The sequence below is a fragment of the Ambystoma mexicanum genome, chromosome 5p (assembly GCF_040938575.1).
Source record: "Ambystoma mexicanum isolate Mex_15411 chromosome 5p, UKY_AmexF1_1, whole genome shotgun sequence".
NCBI lineage: Eukaryota > Metazoa > Chordata > Amphibia > Caudata > Ambystomatidae > Ambystoma > Ambystoma mexicanum.
In genome coordinates, this window is record NC_090930.1 from 1188214001 (window position 1) to 1188235626 (window position 21626).

Below are 21626 nucleotides of genomic sequence, written 5' to 3' on the forward strand. Positions count from 1 at the left end.
GCTTTGTTTGCAGAGCTTGAGGGCAGTAGAAAACCTTTGGGGTCTCCCAACTGCCCCTGCCCACCAGTCATTTTTAAATCCATCTCAGTTCGTTTCTCCAGGCAACAAGGCAGATCACGCATAATGGTGGAAAGGATTTTACGGTTGGCCTAAGACCTCTGCCTTAAGCACGAGGCAAACTGTAAGCCACTTTCTCCAAATACTTCTACACAGGAACATTAGTCCAGGCAAATTTGCACCTCCTCTAATTTATACTGCAGCAGATTTCATCTTGTGTTGAAATCAATTAAGATTACTATCCTCTGCACCCTTTCCCCACCCCTGCAATACACCTTGACCAAATGTCCTCGAAGCAAGACTTTTGGATCATCAACTGACTTCTGTAGTATTGTGAATCAAGAATAATCCCCTTTATGTCCTGTCTGAAACCTACTCAATGGGCTTTGGATAAAGAGCATGCATCCCCCCACAGTCCTGTAGGTCTCGGTAATATTTTCGCCACCAAAAATATCGCTGTACATATGGTCATCGGAAACGGCCATAGGCAATATTTTTGGTGTCAAATATTAGGTGCGGGGGTGTCCCCCGCACATAAAAAAATGATGCAGGGGTTGCAGTGGTGTCCCCCGCAGGGTCCATGTGTTATTTTTGCCGCAAAAATATGGCAAAATTTTTGTATGGCGATATTTTTGCGGCGAAAATATCACATGGAACCGTCCTGTGCTGTGCTGCGTTTATATTGTTCTGAACTTTCTCTGACGTGAGCATTGATTAAACATACTATATTTATTTTCCTGGCAGACTTTCTTTGTCAAATATATAATTTTCCTTGCCAAGAAAAGCCTTCCTTCACCTTTTCTTTAAGTCTACAATTTACTACAGATTTTATAAGGGGTTATCTACATTAAAGGCAGCTTTGAGGATTTAAAACCGTTTGGCTTTCCTCAGTGGCCACACTTACATAATATTTATTTTTGCCATAATCCCAATGTTTATTGAATGCATAATTGGATTTTCATTTTTCCTGTTAACCATCAGATATTTATAATACTATGCAGCATGATTCTTACCATGTTTCTTTTAATTTGTCTTCCTGTTCTAGGGTGTTCATGCGATTAATTGATGACTTTTTACTTGTTACACCTTATTTGGATAAAGCTGAAACCTTTTTACGGTACGACATCATTTAATATTATATTTTATAGCCTACTCATGTTTTTATTCTTTATGCAAGCCAACAGTAAAGGTCCCTCTGGGCATTCTTCTTCATCCCAAGAATGTATTTTTAGCAGGCATGTGGGAAGTGGGACAGTTTCCACAGCAATATGCAAAAAGCATAAAGAGGATCAAAAACACAAGTGACTAAGTCAAAGTGTTTGTGTGACCCACCTACGCCAGGCCTTGCCTCTTTCACATATTGGCTCACCCTCACCTACAACAATCCATTTTCTTGCCCAAGTCGAATTTAATTTTAGTAAAAGATTCTCCAGGAGCACCCAAACACGATTCTTAAAAAAAATACTTTTGATTTTGAAAGGAGTGTTTTTCGCCTAATGGCTGGCTTTTGTGAACTTTTTCTGAGCCCTTCTGTCCCACAAATGACCCGCTTCAAGAAATGCCTTTTATGCATTTCTACTGTCCCTGAAAGTGACACTAAACATACATTGCAGTTTGTGCCTGGATCCATGCACCCTCGCCACCCCCACAAGTATTTGCTGTATTTGCAACTCTTTCAGAAGGGACATATAGGAACTGTCAGGAAAGTGGTAAGATATCTTTAGAAGTCTTCTCCTTTAGATTTCAAGGACTGGACTTCATTGTCTAAAAACAATATGTAGGTACGTTTATCGCCAATTCCTATGATCTGGTTATTCCAGATTAGCCAAAGTTTGGTCTATGGAACATCTTTTAGTTCAAGGGCCGTTGATTACTGCACCCACTCAACCGGAAACCACTTCTGAGGTGCAGGTATGGCCTAACATCACAGTTCTGCCAGCAGTGATTTTCTAGACCTAATACAGGGATATGCCGAAAAGTATTGATTTGGCCTAACCCTCAACTCTGTTTTTTGGGTGTTCCAAGAGCGCATAGTGATACCCGAAGTTTTTTGTCGAGTCATAAACGGGTTTTCCCAGAAGGGTCCATGAGAGCATCCCTAGCCCCTTCATCATTGGAACATCACCTGATACATTGAGTTGGCATAAGCGCAGGGCTTAGAAAGTAGAAGGCTCTTGACCTGTGCTGTTCACTCATAGGCAATGAAAGAACAGCTAAGGTATGCAAGGCGAGTAATGAAAAGTAATGTAATATGGCATTTGTATAGCGCCTTTTCCTCTTGGTATGGACTCAAAGTGCTGTAGGTGTAAATTTGAGATATGAGAGATTGGTCAGAGGAATTTAGGATGTGCGTATGAATTTTAGCCAGTATCTAGGTAGGCAGGGGTGCCTTATACCCTGCTAGCGACCCATGTAGAGTTGACTTGTGGATGGGTGCTGTGAAGGCTGTCGGGAGAGTATGCAAGTCAAGGAGACAGAGTATGTGTCCAACTAGAGCACATTTTTACTGTGGGACTTAGCTGCATTCTAGTGCCAGAGGTGTTGTGCAATGTGTGTTCAAGTAGCGGATGGCTGCAGATGTGTGTGGGTGGGTGGCTGTGCATTCAGAGGTATATGGCCATCATCCTTCGAGATGGAGTCTGATAAATGCCCCTGAGTTATGGCTGATTACTTGTTTCGTTGACAGAGTGCAGGTCCTATCTTGCGGGTCTGTGGGAGTCTTAATACCTGTCTGGTTTTGAAATTCACCCAAGGGGCAGATAGGTCAGACAAGACGCAGAGGGGATGAGCCAGGTCTTGAATGCCTTCCAGAAGGCAAGGTGATCCTCTATGCGGCGCATGCTAAAAGGGATAGAGTTTAAAATTGTAGGTGCTTGGATGGAAAATGACATTCCCCCTATTCTGGTGGATAAGGCAGCAGGGATGACAAGGTGGAGAGCAGTGCCCAGTCTCAGGTTTTTTTTGGGGCTGTAGGGGGTGAGCTTGTGTTGTAGATATTCTGGGCCTGTCTTGTGCAGAGCATGGTGGGTGATGCACATAGCCTTGATGGTGGACCGTTGCCCGACAAATTTGGCATAGTCTAGGTGAGAGAGGATGGTGGTCATGATTACGGCAACTCTGTGAGTGCAGGAGAGGTAGGGGAAGATGTCTCGGAGAATACGTTGGTGTAGATAGCATGATTGTGACACAGAGTAGATGTGAGAGTGTCAGATATGCGTCCATGGTGCATGGTCCATGGTGCATGTCCTAGGAGGATAGCTCAGCGGCAGCGTGCTCGACTTGGAAACAAGACGACACAGAGCAACACAGGTTCGATCCCTGGGTCCGGGCTTAGAAACCTCTGGGTATTAAGCGCGTTATAAATAACCTATCATATCATATCATCCAAGGTTCTTAAATGTGTTGGAGGTAGTGGGTGGAGGACCTATGGAGGACAGCCCAGTGGTGGGTTGGGAGAAGAGTAGTCTTACCGCAAATCAGGATTTCAGTTTTTCCAGGGTTGAGAATGAGGTGGTTAGCCATCATCCAGTGTTTGATTTCCATGAAGCGAGGTTGGGGCGGTATTGGAGGTGTCCTTTGGGATCTTGAAGATGTTCTGGGTGTCATCTGCGTAATTGGAGCAAGTCAGGCCATGTGAACAGACAAGAGCAGGGCGGGGGCTCAGGTAGAGGATAAAGAGCAGAGGTGATAGGGAGGCACCCTGTGGTATTGGTGAACAGAGGCATGTGAGTAATTTGGAAGTGATCAATATTCTTCTAAAGGCACCTCTACCACTTATGTAAGATGGTCACAACCCAAACTGTGCAAACCCATCTTCCTGGAGCATGGCATTTTCAAATTCACTTTGTAGGTTTGGCTGAGTTTGTCAAAGAGGACTTCAATGTGTCAGCCCCTCCAGTGCCTCACTCTAAAGGAGTGACAGTTTCTGGAGGTGGTATATTCACTTTTTGGCACCTATGTCTAGACTCCACTGTGGGACACAAGACAAGGCGTTTCTGACCCTCTGTAAAAAAAGTCATATAGTATTGTATAGTATATTATAAATGTAAAAAATGTGGTTTTACATCATTTACTATATCAAACATTGGTGATTTACCATTTGCCCAATCGTTTTCTTTAAGTTTGCCTTTTATTATAATTCAAATAAAACATTCACAAAAATATACATGCAAACATCAGTTCTGTAGAACGATAATTGACACATCTCAAACTATCAGTAAATGACTTTCATGGCTATAGACCAACAAAACTAACTTTCCATCAGTGAAGAGGACTGCACTACATTCACCTTTCCAAGGGACATAGATAGCTCAATGGTGTGGGCAGTATTATGCACTAGACACCACGGATGGGAAAGGGAATGTCCGAGATGTCCATGCACGTTAGGAAAGATTCTCTTTACTGCACCTTTCCTTCCATCTTTATGGAACCCCCAAACTTTTTTGCTTTTATTTTTGAATCTGACCTTGCAGTACAGTGAAGCCTTAAGCTTGTAGGAGGTTTTGTCTTTTGGGGCAAATTCTGGATTTGGCAGTATTTTCTTACTGCAGTATTCTGGTGGTAAACCGGCCTTACCATTAGAGGTAGTTCAGTATTACCCAATTTTGGTGATAATATAGTGTTAGCTTATATTGGTGGTAATTTTTAGTGGTATCTTTTTTGTGGTATAGTGGTGAGCATGTTTTTATACTACCGCCCCATCATAGAACAAACTCTCCCTCATTACAATTGTGAGCCACCTTTGGCTGACTGTAGGTACTCTGGACCTAGCACACCTTTAGGGAACCCAGTGAGTTTATTCAGAATGAGTTTATTCAGAATGCGACTTATTGCATGTATTTCATGTTACTGACTTATTTACATTCAGTAACCTACGTGCCTTGGGGCACCATTTTCTCTTCAGCATGCAGAGAAAGTGCATCCACACACACACATGACCTTCTGTCTTGCTTATATGTATATATTTACTCTTGTCCTAAACCTGTCCCATGTGGTAAATGAGGTAGCAAAATTCTTTACAACATTGGTATGACACTAGGACTAACCACTGACTTTTTCCCCTAATACAGTAATCATGGGGGACATAAAATAAAACCAATAAAATTGCACCAGTTTTGCTTTTTGTTATAATATTGGTCTTTGCTATACACAATCCAGAATATTACAATTACATATATGCTCACCAACAGCGAGCATCACCTTGTCTTCTAGAAAATAAACGCAGGAAAGAGAACAAGTACATGGCAACATGGAAGAAATCAAAACAGTATATTCAATTTTTTTTAAATAAATGCAGCAAAAAGATATAAAAATAAAATGCATCACAAAATGAACTGTGTGCATCACTTTCTTACTCAGTGCAGAAATTCAGAGAGAAACATGACATTTTTCTTTTAAACCTATCTTATTACACTGTCTTTCAATAAGTGTAATGCATCTCATACATTCTCACGCTCTTCCTCTTTGAGACCTGACTCACCGAAATGTGTGAAGTCTGAATCTGTTGCTGCCTGGGCTTTATCTATGCAAACCTCCTTCACACAGCATCCGGGTGCAGCTTTCGGAATTCCTTCTACTTTAAAGCCAGCAGCCTGACAACTCTTCTACATGGCCTGCCAGCTGTTTTCAAAACTTCATTCCCGGAGCTCCGTCCAAGAAGACAGACAGCTTTTGAATCTCTGGAACGACTGCCTTCTCTTGCAGCTCAGCTGATACAAAAACATTCTGGCTGTCTGTCAAACTCAGATCAGCCTCCCATGACGTGGCCCAGCCACCACCCCCTCATTTTACCAATCAAATTACAAGAATGTCCTGCAACAGCTCCCTGCCTGTCAGGACAATGGAGACTGCAATCAAGCAAGGCAATTGTTTCCATTTACCTCCCTGTCGCACATATTTCTCCTCTGCATGGAAGAACACTAAAATTGAATGAATCCCACTGTGTTTAACAAACTGCATTATATGTTAGAGGAACAGTTAATGGGTTAGTGGGACAAATTAGTATAGGATTAGTTAATTATATATTTCCAATGCAGTTCAACACAGAGAAAATCACCCCATCTGTACATATGCACATTTCTGCATTTTAAAATGACAGCACACTGTGCTAAATGCTTCTGAAACTAAACCCATTTTGCTGGTCTGGCTAAATGCTTTCCCAAAAATAATGCTTGTTGCTAAAAAGCTGCCCCTAGAACCCATTTAAAACTAACTGCATTTACATACTAAACAATTAAACCCCCACTTTTGCTTCCCTTTTACTCTGCACACATTTTCTGTTGTTTGCACAAATATGTCATGCATGAATATATCCGTACATAAAGCTTCACTGCACTGGCATTTGCTCACATGTTATGGGGTAATTGATATGTCCTTAAGGCTATCAGTACTGGTAAACAATGTTTCCCTTATTCGTGTTACTATGTTACTACGTGCGGTTACTTTTGTATCATTTGTGGTAACTTTTTATCATTGCACAAAGCAGCTTACACTGTAGTGCAATGGGGTGCATTTTTCTTTTGCCCTAGACTAACACTCAAAGGATTTGTTGGTTACTCTAGATGTGCTTAAAAGATGAGCTGGTGGCAGCAGTGACTTTTCCCCACATTTTAGGGAATTTGATTTTAGCTTTACCGCGTTTACCGCGTTTGGCTACTGACTGTGGCTACTGGTCAAACATGGCCGTGCCACGCGGTTTTTCGCCCATTCTTTTTGCATCTTGTTGTTTAACCTTCTTCCTGGCCTCATAGTCCAGGAAGATCCTTATACGGACTTCCAGTGCCTGGGAAAGTAGCAGCTTTTGGCGGGCTACTGGGGGGCTTTGTGTGTTTGAGAGGCAGGATGTGTGCTGGGTCGTCTGACCCTAATCCACATACTGGTTTCTGTGTGTGAGTGGCATGCAGAAGTGTTCCCGCCACCGGTCCTGATTGTACCAGTGTGGAGTGTGTGTGGTGTGGGTGTGTGTGGGTTAGTTCTGCTTTTGGCTAGTGGGAGTTTTGACTCCTACCTGGCTTTTAAGATAAGAAGAGGACTCCTGCATGCATTCTTCAGAGGTCCTAGAAGAACCTGAAGGAGCTAAGTATCCTGTCCAGCTGAGAAGACCCACAAATAAACCTGAAACCTGACTGAAGGAGACCTGGCAACCGACTTCTGCTGCATCTCTGGTGGAGCTCTGTCTGCCTCGTGATCTTTAGTAGCCCTGAAAAAGTGCTACGACCCTTGGAGTGAAGGGACCATCCATTCCCGAGGTCTACTCGGTGCCCAGCACAAAAACCGCCTTCTGAAGTGCCTGGGAATCGTCCTGTGGCCAGCTGACCAGCTTCGTTTTTAGGCTACCGGGTTAACTTAGTTGCCGTTCCAATTCTCCGCTTGGCACACCCTCAGCTGCCACTGCAACGACACCCTCTGCAAAGTTTCGGTATCCTAGCACCAAGGGGACCTGAGAAAAACCAGAAAGTCCGACCACGGCTACTGAGTCCTGTTGCATCGCTGTGCGCGCCATGTACTGTCCGAAACCTGCTTTTCCGACACGAGTCCAGTCCCTAGAGGGGTGCTGCATCGTTTGTTTTTGCATTCTTCGACCGAGAGTCCTTGCACCAGCAAAAGATCCCAACCGTAGTCCTTCTCGAATCTGCAACCCCAGAAAATCCAGGAACGCAGATTACAGTGGGAAAAGCAAACCGGGATACCCTCCCTTTGTTCTACAAAGGCTTGAGAAGATTCGGAGTAAGGGGGGTAAGATACAGAGCTTTTACCCTACCCCTTTACTCCCATTATAGGTCAATGGGCTTATAATAATCCTATTTCTAATTCGCTAAGACATTACGTTTAATGTCGCACTTTGACAAATCCTTGCGCTTAACCTTAAACCAAAACTCACCTTCTGTCGGAGCATCGTGGACTCCATTCTCTTCCCATTTGGCCTCGCTGCATGCACTGCAACTACCGCTGGGCCGCATTTCATCTTTTGGAAGAAAGCGGAGGAAAGACATCATTAAAATATACAGATAATAATCAAGAATAAACATCACAATATTTGAAAGCCATAAGACACTTACCATCAGGATTGGTTAAGCCACAGCTGGTCTGGGCTGCCACGCACAATGGGCCAGTGAAGGATATCGGTCCATCAAAAGTGCCCCTGCAGTGAGAAGCAGGACGGAGAGCTTGTCATCATTAATCAACAGGTGAGACTATATGGGTCAGCGCATGCTCACCACATTTTGGGAAGAAGTGTTCGAGAGAGAAAGCCGTCATATAGCAGCATTCTCACAATCTCCCATATCCACGCAGGAGCAGTGTCAACAATTGTCGCCGCCCACAGCATATGAGCAGGGAAGAAGCCTGACAAGGGGGATCCACTTCCAGGGAGGGCTGCAACCGTGCCCCAACGTCCCTGCAGAGACCAGGTGAGCGTAACAGAATGCGAAGCCTCTATGAATCTCTGGGCGTTATGGAAACCTCGGAAACAGACCAGTTGACCCAACTACTGGGGGAATTACGAGCTGAAGTCCATGCCTCCAGACAGGAAACCAGTGCTTTAAGGAGGGATCTTGTTGTAGCTCGGGAACTAACTGACGACCTAGCAAGACAAATGCTTCAGACCCATGGGGGTCAGGTACCACTACGTGGACTTGCCCAACCTCCCAATGCCGGAGCCATCATCACCAGTTCAAGTGGTTCTTCCAGGTGCAGTGCCAGTGGCCCTGCCGAACGCTTTACTGGCGACCCTAAAAGTACGATATATTCATGAACCAATGTTTTTTGTGCCGGCCTGGGGCTTTTCCTAACGATCAAGCCAGAGTCGTATTTGTACTCTCATATTTAGGAGATAGCGCAGCGGACTGGTCAATACCTTTAGTAAAAACCAGGATGATCCGCTACTTCGAGACTTTGGAGAATTTCAGCGGGAGATGGAGAAATTGTTTGCAAGGCATACTCAAGGACAAACTTTGGACAATGAATGATTGTCACTCAGACAGGGAAACCAAGACATGTTGACCTACATCGCCACCTTCAATCGTCTCGTAGCACAGACAAACTGGCCAGAAGAAAAGAGGACTACGCTCTTTTATCGAGGGTTGCGTGGGGAACTTAAGGATGTTCTAGCCCAAGTGGTCAATCCCCCCCCCGAAGGATGTGTGGAATACATCAACTTGACTGTGCAGCTCGATCACAGATTGCAGAATTGAAAAATGGATCGCACAAGAGCTGAAGGGAGGTTGGTCTATACGCGACCCCGGGACAATGAAACCAAAACCCACAAACAAACTTAACCAATGCAGATCGGTGGATTACGGAGTCCTATCACCAAGGCTGAAAGGGAGAAAAGAAGGCAACAGCAGCTCTGCTTATACTGCGGAGGAGCAGGACATTTCCTCCGAGAATGCCTGGTGAAACCACCCAAGAAATTAGTTGGAGCAACGGACAATGGTGACGAGGAAAAGGAACAAGATTCGGGAACCTCCAACACGCGACAAGCGTAGGGGTCAACTTGTTGAGCGAAAAGAAGGAATCCGTACAGACCTCACATCTAGTCATCCTGGTACTTTTGGTTAACCACAAACAACCGTCAAAGATACATGCCTTTGAGGCATATATTGATAGCAGAGCTGTGGGAAATTATATTGATCAAGATCTGGCTGCACGAATAGGCCTTCCTCTCCAACAAAAGCTGAAATCGGAAAATGTCACAGCAGTGGATTGTTCTCTGTTATCATCCGGGCTAGTAACACAGCATACCGAAAAAGCCATGCTTATTTGCCAGGGTAGTCATCAAGAAGACATCTCCTTCGATCTCATCGGTGCTCCTCAGTTCAAGATATTAGGAATGCCTTGGCTGGAAACCCACAACCCTAGGATCGACTGTAGTGAACGAGTTCTGATCTTTCCTCAAGAGTGTGCTAACGCTTGCTAAAACAAAAATGTGGGCAACCTGAAACCCAAGACAAAAACTATTATGGGACTCACTGGTTCCTTACCACCTGAATATCTCGATTACCAGGATGTTTTTCAGAAGGAGCAAGTGAACACTCTACCTCCACACAGGCCTTACAATTGCCAAATCGATCTGGTGCCCGGAGCCCAAATTCCCTGCAGTCGAATTTACGCCCTAACGGAGCAGGAAAACGAGCATCTAAAATCTTACCTGGATCAGTATCTAGCTAACGGCTTTATCCGCCCGTCTAAGTCCCCTGCCTCTTCGGCTCTCTTTTTCGTACCTAAAAAGGAGGGCGACCTAAGAACTTGTATTGACTATAGAACGCTTAACCAGATCACGGTAAAAAACAGATACCTTCTGCCACTTAATCCGGAACTTCAGGATCAGGTAAAGAATGCTCAAGTTTACACGAAACTGGATCTACAAGGAGACTATCACCTTGTAAGAGTTAAAAAGGGGGGTGAGTGGAAGACGCCATTCCGTACCAAGTATGGTCTTTTCGAATACCAGGTTATGCCTAATGGGTTATGTAATGCCCCGGCGGCGTTCCAATTTTTTATGAACTATGTGCTTCATGAATTATTGGACGTTTGCGCACTTGTCTACATAGATGACATTCTCATTTACTCGGCTTCCAAGGAGGAGCACGTCGGCCATGTAAGAGCAGTGTTGGAAAAACGTTGACCGCATCAGCTGTTTGCCAAGTTAGAAAAGTGTTTCTTCCACCTAACAGAAGTTGAATTCTTGTGCTTTATGCTCACACCACGAGGCGTACACATGGACACACGCAAGGTGGATGCTATCCTTCAATGGCCATCACCGACATCCACAAGAGTACAAAGTGTGCTCGGATTTGCAATTTTTATTGTCAGTTTATTCCTAGGTTTTCACAGATAGTTCATCCAATTTCCTCCCTGCTGAGAAAAAAACAAGACATTCCTTTGGTCTCCAGAAGCAGAGAAAGCCTTCCAGGAGCTGAAACTTGCTTTCACCACAGAACCAGTTCTTCGACACCCTCGACCAGAACTGCCGTATGTGGTCGAAACAGATGCCTCAAACGTAGCCATGGGGGCGGTATTATCACAAAGGGACCCCAACACAGGACAATTACATCCCATAGCATTCTGGTCCTGTAGGTTTTCTGCACCAGAGTTGAACTATGTGATCACAGACCAAGTACTGCTAGCGATTAAGGGAGCCTTCAAACCATGGAGACATATCTTTTGGGGGCGAGACATACAGTCACTGTTATCACGGATCACCGCAATCTGCAATACTTGAGGACCACCAAGGCCCAATCCTCACGTCAACTTCGTTGGTCTCTCTTTTCTGCGGGATACAATTTTATCATCACCTACAGACCCGGAGTACGCAATGGGAAAGCAGACGCTCTGTCACACATGAGTCAGGACCAAGAAGCTTTTACCACATCTGAGCCAGTGGCCATCATTCCTGAAGAACGAATCCAGAACAAAATTGCTGCAACCACTTGTTTGGATGACTTGAAAACCAATCTCCAATCTCAGATGAACCAAGCAACACAACAGGAGTGGCTATCTAGAGGAGACCAATACACCATTGAAAATGATGTACCATACTTTCAAGGGAGACTGTTCATTCAGGACAAGAAGCTACAAGACCAAATAATAGCGAACTATCATGATTCACTAGTGGAAGGTGCAGATCCTCAGTGAAAGGCCCTCAGAGGGTGAAGAAAACACAGTTTGAATACATCCAGCACCAGTAACTGAGCCTGAGTTGCAGGAGGCTTATGTTTGGAGATAGCAGTGGAAGAAGCAAAGGCTGGAGAGATGGAGGAGACTGGAGAGGTGGTATCGATGTATAGTTGGAGAAGATAGTGAGCACTAAAAGCACCAATGTGTAAGGTGGTAACAAAAGGGGGCAAAAAAGTGGATACAAACTTGTTGATTCACTCCACAGGAAGGGACATAAAATCTAAGAAAGATGGGGCGTTTATGGTTCAAACCACAACACTATTTGAATAACTTGATTGGTTTGCCGATTGGGGGGAAAACTTCCAAGTCCTGAAGAACAGCTTAGTAAGGAAAATGAATTGGGGGCTTGGGTGGACAACATTATGCACCTTTCTAAATTTAAACATTATACTTTTGTGTCACAAATGACATACAAGTGTAAGAAACCTCAAGCCTATCTTTCCCTATGCCCTGCTAAGGAGCTGCAGAGGTTTATTCTTTTGCTGAGCTTGAATCGGTTGCCGGTGCTGACCGACACAGGGGTTATTTAGAAAAATCCTGAGGAATACAGATGGTGTATACTGTGTAAGATCAAGGCCAGCTTGGAAACCGGGAAGCATGTGTTGACTGCATGTCCCATGATGGGGCCCACCTATATTAGACACTTGGGCCCAGTGGTTTATGATTTGGATTTGATAAAGGAACATGAATTCTGGCTAAGGTGCCTGAACTCGGACTGTTAAGTCGACTCAACTTGCCTTATATAGAATATGGCTGGTTGTCAAAGGAAAAATAGAATTGAATGAGGATGAAGTTTGAAATACAAACTTTTTATCTAAGAGCTCGTTGCTACTTGCACAAATGTATTTATTAGGTCTCCTTTTTTGGTAAATTTTATGTAATGGATTTTAGGTAATGTTCTTAATTATGTGTAAAGTTGTAATTAACTGTAACACATTAAATAAATAAAGTAAAGGTGGTAACATCAGCAGGTGTGCATGGGAAGGAGGAGGTGGTGGGTGTAAAACCGATCAAGAAAGGGATGGTAAGATAGTAAGTGACGGAAAACAAAAGGAGGTGATGATAGAGAAAATGGTGGAGGTGGTAAAATCAAAAGTTGAGAGCCGACAGAAGTTTGTGTGAGTGAAGAAGAAGGAGGTAACATCAGGAGGCAAGAGCAGAGAAAAGTAAGTGGCAGGAAAGAAGAAGCTGAAGGAGGAGGTTATAAAAGCAGAGAAAGCAACGAGACAGGACTAGGTGGTGAGACTTGGGGGTGCATGATGCAGGTGGGGACATATGAACAAGGAAATGTTCAGGAGGAGGAAATAACATCAGGGCCCAGATGTAGAGAAAAGGTGGTAGATGATCGGACATGTGGAGGTAGTAAAAGCCAAAGGCCAGGAGGAGGTGGAGATACCTTTCTCGCACAGAGCCACAAGAAGAGAGGTCACCAAAACTGACAGCGCTATGAAAGACAACATACATTACATTACATCAGTTCCTGGGAGTGAGACTGAAGCAGTAACATAAGCAGAAGAGAGTGGTACAAAGGAGGTGGAAGGAAATACAAGCAAGGAGTAAAAGGGAGAGTGAGGAAGGTCAGTGCACAGACTTTAAGAATGGGAAAGTTCAGAATGGCGGGAGGAGGAAATAGGCAGAGACAGGATGGCTACGTTCTGTACAGAGAGGTGAAGGATAAAGAAATCAGTCCCCACTTACCTAGGCCCAGGGACCCCTCACTAGCACTCCCAGCTGACTATAACCAGTGACTGCGAGCGACCAGTGTTTACTAGAAATTGGATCTCATTTAACTGGTGGTTATTCCCTTACCTCCACCTTTTTTGGCGGTAGCAGAATTACTGCTGTTCTCGCTGCACTGCCGAAGTACAAATGCGACCTTGAAGTGAATGATTTTCCTACAGCATCGTGGTCTCCAAAAATGGGGATTAACACCGCTCTTTCACCATTTGTAATCCCGTGGCATACCCACGAGACCAAGTGGCGGTAACGATTAACAAGTGTGGCAGTAATTTGGCCGATTTACTGCTGAATTACTGCTAAAATGATAATGAGTCCCATTGTATTAGAACTATTCATGGGGTACCGGACCCCAGAAAGCCTGCAACTAGATTAGGGGCAAGACAAGGGGTTCAGGTCAACCCAGAGCCTGCAACGCCAGAGGGAGAGGGGTTAAAGCAAACTCTTATACAATGAATGGATTAGGACAGAGGCCTGAAGACCCAACTACCCACATCAAGCAGGAGAGATACTTTTTTGGGAGAAACCCATCCTGATTATTATTTTGAATATTGGTTTGCGGCAAGAGCCCAGTTTTGCATTTTAAGTCAACCCAACTTCACACAGTTCATGAATAAAATAATAAATGACAATCCTTGGCATTTTTTTAAAAGTCTGTGGTGTCAAGCGTGACACCTCCAAATCTACACTGTATCCTTCAGAAATGTATGTGGTTCACTTCTTTATTGCATTTGTGGTATCTCTTATTTTCAGTATGACTAACAGTGTATTATAATAATGTTACTCCCTATGGCAGGGTTACTTTTATGCTCCTTAATTACTTTCCATTCTTAGCAACCGACTTTATGCAGTCATCGTTCCAAGCAACTTGGTGAAATCCACCTGGCTTGCAATTTCTGGAGAACTTAAGGTATGTTCGAGATGCACTTAGCAGTGGAGAAAATGCACAGCGACAGTACATGTAACCCAGATGTTCTTTTTGGTACTTCCTGTCTGTTTTGGATGGTGACTGTGAGCCGAAAGTTTGGAGTTTACTGCTCTGGTGAATTAAAGGTTTGCTTTTGTTTGCCATGCTGTTATATGTGGCAATTGGACATCATGACCTTAACAATGCATTGTTTTCGTTTTAGGACCCTTGCTGAAGGAATCCCTCAGTATGGCTGCTCCATAAGCCTAAGCAAGACCATGGTGAATTTCCCCCTCACTGATCTTCCTGGATGTTCTCAAGCTGAACAGTTACCTGCACGCAGTGTGTTCCCATGGTGTGGTGTATTATTTGACACACAAACGCTTGAGGTATATTGTGACTATTCTCGGTAAGTATACACTTTGTGGGAACTGATAAGGATTTAGTTAGTTACATGCCCTTGAACAAGTTGTCAAAGCTCTTTAAACTGGATGGAATCCTGAAAGGAAAGTGGAAACCTGAACCTTGTAGAAAGGGGGCCGGGGGGAAGCTGTAGAAGGTTACTAAATAGAGTGGCAGTGGAAAAGCCATACTTGACTGTCTAAACCTGATGAAATAATTCTTAGTTACATCCTCGGGGGAGGAGTGCCGGAGCAGTGTATAGGATTTGGCAAAGAATCAATCAACAGCACTCCAAGATATAAAATGAACTTCCATTTACTTTGCCTTACTTTGTTTTTCAAAAAATGTACACAAACCAGAGGAATCATTGTAGATCAAAGAAACCGATATACCCTCTCTGAGATGCTATTCTTTTGTAGAGCCGGAGGCAGCATTTGGCAAGAAACGTGACACTTCTGTGCAGAGTTCAAACCTGCACATGCCTATTTTGTTATGTTATATTACAGCTGGTATTGCCAGCATGCCCCTAACTATACAATCTTTTAAATCTGATGACCATCTAGTGTGATCACAGATGCACTATACTTTGCTAGCAGTGTCTGTATGGTGTCATTCTATAGGGGAGTTGGTGATTGATGTGAGTAATGCAGGCAGCGGGATTGGATTTTATAGGCCCTTCCCATCAGTACATTTTGGTGATATCTCATATGCAGGATTCTTTGTGTTTGTCAGAGTGGGATGGTGTTTTGGAAATGTTATTTTTGGACTATTTTTCTATTGATTTCAGTGGTTTTGGAATCCTGGCTGACGTTTGAGGTGGGTAAAGCCTTTTTAGCTGCACTGGCCTGCGCCCCCATTTTTGTTTGGTGGGGAGAGGCACTGGCCAGTACCCACATCTGACCATGCAGGGAGACCTTCACACACAGAATACTTGCCATCATCTCCCACATCATGTCAAGAATAGACTACACGAATAGACTACTCCGACAGTATGTACCCTGGAATGCTGGCCTCCCTTAACAAAAAACTGCAACGGATACAGAATGCAGCAGCAAGACTCCTCAGACTCGCTAAGAGAGAGCACATCACTATGATCCTTGCACTGGCTAACAGCCAAAAAAAGGATTTATTTCAAAATACTCTGCATAACCCACAGAGCAAACCAGGGCCAATCCGCAGATTTCCTGCAAGCAAAAAATCTCCATCTATAAAGTGAAAGAAACCAGAGATCCAGTAATGATGACTTGAGCCCAAACAATATTCGAAAATGAAATATGGTAGATCAGCCTTCTCATACCTCTCTACAAAACTCTGGAACTCACACCCCAAGAAAATATGCACAATAGAAGTACATCTAACCTTCATGAAATCACTAAAAACCTGACTTAATTTGCCAACCTAAAAGCCAAAACACAGTTTAAGACAAACACGCAAACTCAATAAAAAAGAGATAACACCATGAACTGTGGGGTTGCCTTTGACCTCCTGGATCATGTCAACGAAACCAGACTGGCCCAGAGAAAGAAAATGGAATATCATTAATCATTGCACAAGATATCTCAGTCTAAAACAATCAATCGACACAACTTCGTTATAAGGGTCTCCCCGTCCCACGATTAACCCTACTATAATCCTCCATACTCCTGCAAACCTTTCTCCTAATAATTACCAAATACAACACCCACACATGACTATCACAACAACTACTCTCACATCAGACCGTAAAATGCACACCTCCTCTAAGAACTTAATCACAACACGCTCACTTTCCAGTTCTGCACCACAGGCACACAAAATAACCTTTCACATCAGAGCACCTGTTGGGCAAAGTTTGTATGCAGTACCCTTTGGGACCACTACACACAGCTAGGACTACAAGTGTAAGCAAAACCAACCTTTGGTATAAGTCTGTACCACACAGTTTTTGGTAGTGAGCTGAGCAGCCAGGCTTATCTCTAGAGGGAATGTGAGCTTGTAATGAGGTTACACAGATGTCTACAATTACAAGTATTCAAATAGACACTTACACTCAAGGTTTCTTGGTAAAACACTTCTTAATTTATTACACAGTCATTTAGAAAACATTCACTAAAAGGAGGCAATCAATATCACACAAAAATTTACTTCACACTAACCGGTTCTGAAACATTTAAACTACTTTGAAGTAGGAGCAAAATGGCAATCCGAGCATTTGAAGTAGGAGCAAAAAGGCATAAGTTAATCAAACAAATATTAGAGTTACTTTAAAACAGTGCAAATAGTTTGAGTTCGCCAGAGGAGTTGGTCCAATGCAATAGGTAGGCCAAAGTCAATGGGCTAGTGTCTTGTACAGGTAAAAATGGTTCTGGTAGATAAACGGAAAAGTCTTTGCCACGGTTCTCGGCAGTAGTTCTCAGAAGAAAGAGTTATATGTCGGGTCACAATCTGACTAGGCCTGAAAGTTGCCAAAGTTTCTCGAACTTTCGCAGTGAGAGGTAAGTTCTCTCGGTCGGGTTTTCACGGTACCTTATTTTGAAGAAAAAGATGCAGCTGAAGATTTCTGTTCCTGGCAGTTCCTTCAGATCTCACTGTTCCTGAGCCTCAGTCATGGGGACAAGAGGGAGGACATCGGGGGACTCCTGCAATGCACGGGGACTGGTCACAAAGCTGGCAAACTGGCAATTCTTCGATTCCGGTAGCTGTTCTTCAAGCACACAAACTGGTGTCCTTCTCCCTTGCTATTCGGTTTCCTGCAGCACTCTGAGGAAAATACAACCAGCTCTGAGAATGGTGTCCAGGTGGCTTACGAGTTGATTGGTCCTACCAACTCAAAGGAAGAAGTCGTCCTTGAAGGGCTTCTCTGTCGAGATGAACTTGGCGATTCAGACCTGCAGCAGGGCTCTACCGGGCAAACCAACAGTCCAGTAGTTGCAGCAGCCGTCCTCTTCCAGCTCGTCTTCGGTTCTTTCGTTCCAGTGGTCGACTCTGCCTTCCAAGCCACTCACCTAGCAGGTGGCTGTCCTTACCGGACAGTCAGCCAGGCAAACACGCCAGAGTGCATTTGGGTCTCCTAGGAGACTAAGCACAGGGAGTTTCAGGCACCACCCTCACTTCCTGCCCACCCCAGACACTCAGGCGACAGAGGCGGTCTTCAGTCCTGAAGCCAGCCAAAGGCATAGAAACAAAGGGACCAAACCTAGTTTGGCACGCAAAGACAAACTCTAGAAGGACCTTTCCAAAAAGAAATGGTGAAAAAAGAAAACCGGGACCCGTTTAAACAAAGGAGGCTCAGACGCCATCTTGAAAAACATGGCTCCCGCGATTTAACGCTACCGGTGTTCGCGGTCGGGAAAAATCATGGTAGTTCATTGTAAAACCACTGCCACCAGCCATTTCGATAGGAAAGGGTAGCATTTGACTGCTACATGAGTTTCTAGACACAGGGGATACTAGGTAACCCCTCCAGCACTCTATTGTAAGATAGTGTGTGCTGGGTCTAGGAATTTAAAAAGACTAGTAAAGTCAATTTAACTTTACATTCTCTGGGAAACAGTAGTTTATCCCAGAGAAGGTATTGCAAGCTCGGGACAGCTTAAAAGGCTTCCTGTGTCACTGCACTGAGGGTGCTGTGTAACACACATGAAAAGATGATGCCTATGGAGTTGTCTAAAACTCCATAATCAAAGAACACAAGAGTAAAACACACATCAAAATACATGAGAGAGTGGCAAAAAAGGTTCACACTCTTTCCAGGTAAAGAAATCAAGTCCTCAAAATCCAGCAAAGTTGCTGGGGGTATCAATGGAATTAGCACACTTATGAGAATTCTCCCTAACACCCATGGGCCGGTACCACCTAGAAGCAAACTTGGCACACAGTGGCCTATTTTGCTGGACTGAAACTATTAACAGAACAAAAAAGGGCTCTTGCACTATCCCTCTCCTCCCACTAACAAACCTTTCCCACGCCTCTTTGTTTTCATGGTCGCCGGGAGCCCTGGTCGATCTGAAAAGGGCAGCAGTGCGTGGTATAAATCACATTCACATAACATTTACATTTTTCAGTGTTTTCACTCTGTAGCACACACCACTTTAAGTGTAGTGATGCACAGACAATTTGTGTCTCTTTGTGTTTGTGTCTGGCACCATTTGTATGCCTTTGTGATCTGCTTAGGACAGGCCGGTGATAGTGAACAGTGTTTTACAACTTTTTTCCATTGCACTGTCTTGCAACATCCATTTTACTGCCATGGTCCCATTTTGGGTACCATACAGTCAGAATAGCAGCTCCTCGTGTTTTTAAGATTTGTCCTTTGGCCATCTTGCTTTTTTTGTCATCTTCCTGCCCTCAAGGCATAAAACTCTAAATAAGGGTATCTTCTTTTGCTGGGTGCTGCTCAGGACTCCAGGTTCAGTGCTTTGTGTGACCAGAACTGGTTGAAACTGGGATTGGGACTCTCGGGTCCTGATCCACATTTCTGTGTCTTTTGCTGGGAAGATGTGGGGTAGTTGGCTGTCGATGACTGAACAGCTATTGCCAGTAAGAATGGTGCAGATATTTCCTACTGAAGGGCAGAGGTGCTCCACAGCCTGGATTTTGGATAAGAGGAGAGGCACTGGAGCAATACTAGAGATCGCCGACTGAAGCCAAGAATCTGAAGAGAAAAGACAACTCTGTGAAGACCCGGTGGACTGCAACAGACACGTCCAGCATTGCCAAATTCAATCACCAGGTATCCCCAGCTTCATTTCCTGCGACCAAGTTAGACCTTTGTCTACCATCACTTCCTCCAGTAGGCTGATGGAACCAACCAGTCTCATGTCCTGCATCAGCAACCACTTTGGAAGTGTCCCTGGACCATGCTGGGGACTGGCAATCCACTGACAAGGCATCTTTGCTGTACTGAACACTGCCCTGATTTGAGCATGGGACTCTTCAGATCTGCAGCTTCTGTCCCACGAAACCTGTCACCGGCAGCAGCTGTTCTCTGCACTGAACAGAGGCCTCTCTGAGCACGTTGTCTACTGTCACCATAAACTGAGCCTGCTGCTGAATGGCCTGGGTTTCTTCAGCACTTTGTCTGCTATGTCCTTGGGTTCATCATATTTGGAGCAGTGTTGTTGTCTGGTGTTGTGTCCAGCTGTGAGATTCCACAAACGTCATCTGTTTCAGAGATCAGAACTGCTGCCTCGCTGCTCCAAAACCTGACACATACTTCAGCTTCTACCCCTGCTGTCCGTGGACCTCCTGAAACTGGACCAATACTGTGGGCGAGTGGCCCCACCGGATCTCACTTACCTTGGGCTGTTAGGTTTTTGTATTGGAGTAAGGCACCTGCGTGTATATACGTCCCTTTCACCACATAGGGATTGCATGGGCATAAAGTAAACTCCCAATACAATATCTTTACCTGGGTTTGGGTTGGTGGTCTGATGTAGGACTCCTCCTTATGTAATTCCTCGACTCTAGGAGTTGGGGACTCTAGGAGTTGGGAGTATACATCCCCCACGCCCCTGTTTGTTGAGGCCAAATCTTGTGCAGGCGACTCCTGTGCATTAAACCCATTGGGACATTGGAATGTCCCTGCTTAGGGATGACTACTCAAGATCAGGTTCCTACTATAGCAGTATAAGGCAGAGTGTATCATATACAACAATGCATCAAAACCCCTGAAATTCAGCACCCTCATTTCAGTCAAGTCCACCTCTGAGAATAAAAACTGTCACTTGAATCAAACAGTGATAGGGGGTAATGGCCAGGAGAGGGACTGGAAGGAAAAAAGCAATTTAGGGGAATGGGTGGACCATGGAAAGAGGAGGGGGTACTTGGGGCGTGCCTGTGAGGACAGGGAGGAGTTTAGGATTTTTTTGCGTTAACAGGGGAATACTGGGGGAATCCTGCAGGCATGGGTAGTTCAATGGCACTGTATTTGTAGTTTGTTGCCATTATCTGGGAATGTGGGAATTATCATTTACATAATCAGAAATGCCATATATGATGTAATTTTTAATCTCGTCAATGATGTGTATGATGTCATTAGTGACACCCCTACACTGGAACTCCCTCCTGCTCCCCATCCGCTCCACCCCTACCTACTCATCCTTCCGCCACACCCTGAAAGCCCATCTTCTTAACTCCCCCTGACTTCCCTTCCCTACCCCTCTCCTCCTACCCTTGCCCCCCTCTGCTCCTCCCATCCTCTCTCCTTCCCCTCTTACCTTAAATTGGTAACATATACTACTTAAGGACAATGAGGACACCAGATCACTCCCCCCTTTCCCCCCCAACCTCCCCTACCACTCCCACTACCTCAAATCCTACACCGTCACTCCCTTCACTTACCCCCTCCTCTACCCTCCCTCCACCCTCTCCCCCCCTTTTGAGAATAGTTCTACGTATTGTTTTAATGACCTGTTCCTGTTCATAAATATGCTTCTCTCACTTTTGAACCTGTTGTTATATTGTAAAGCGCTTTGGCTTAAAGCGCTATATAAATTCATTAAACATAAATATAACACCATCAGTGATGTCATCTGTGATTTCAACAGGGAATGCAAAGTTAAGGTGGACTTGGTTCAAATGCGAGTACTGAATTTCAAGGGTTGTGTTGCATTAAATCGGATCACCTTAACTCTCTCTTAAGAAAGGTTTTTCATTGATATGCATATAAGTGTGCATTGCAATGTATGTATCCTTAGGTCATACTTGCATGTGTTTGGGCCAAAGAAAATAGTATATTTGTATACTTCTGTGTGCAACTGTATTACTTGACTGTCTCAGAGTGTGGCTATCTGTACGTACATACCAAACAAAACTCCTGATCTCCTAAGTCTGCCTTATTGCTCAGCCTATGCTAGCCAGAGAGAGT

General features: G+C 44.3%; 1 protein-coding gene across 1 annotated transcript in view; it reads left to right on the top strand.

Annotated features, from left to right (window-relative positions):
• TERT (telomerase reverse transcriptase) overlaps nt 1-21626 on the top strand; it is a 679541-nt gene that overhangs the window by 389768 nt on the left and 268147 nt on the right. Inside the window, exons 10-11 of the mRNA XM_069613652.1 lie at nt 1103-1174; nt 14601-14786. Coding sequence (XP_069469753.1) covers nt 1103-1174; nt 14601-14786 — 258 coding nt within the window. The remainder of the gene's footprint in view (nt 1-1102; nt 1175-14600; nt 14787-21626) is intronic.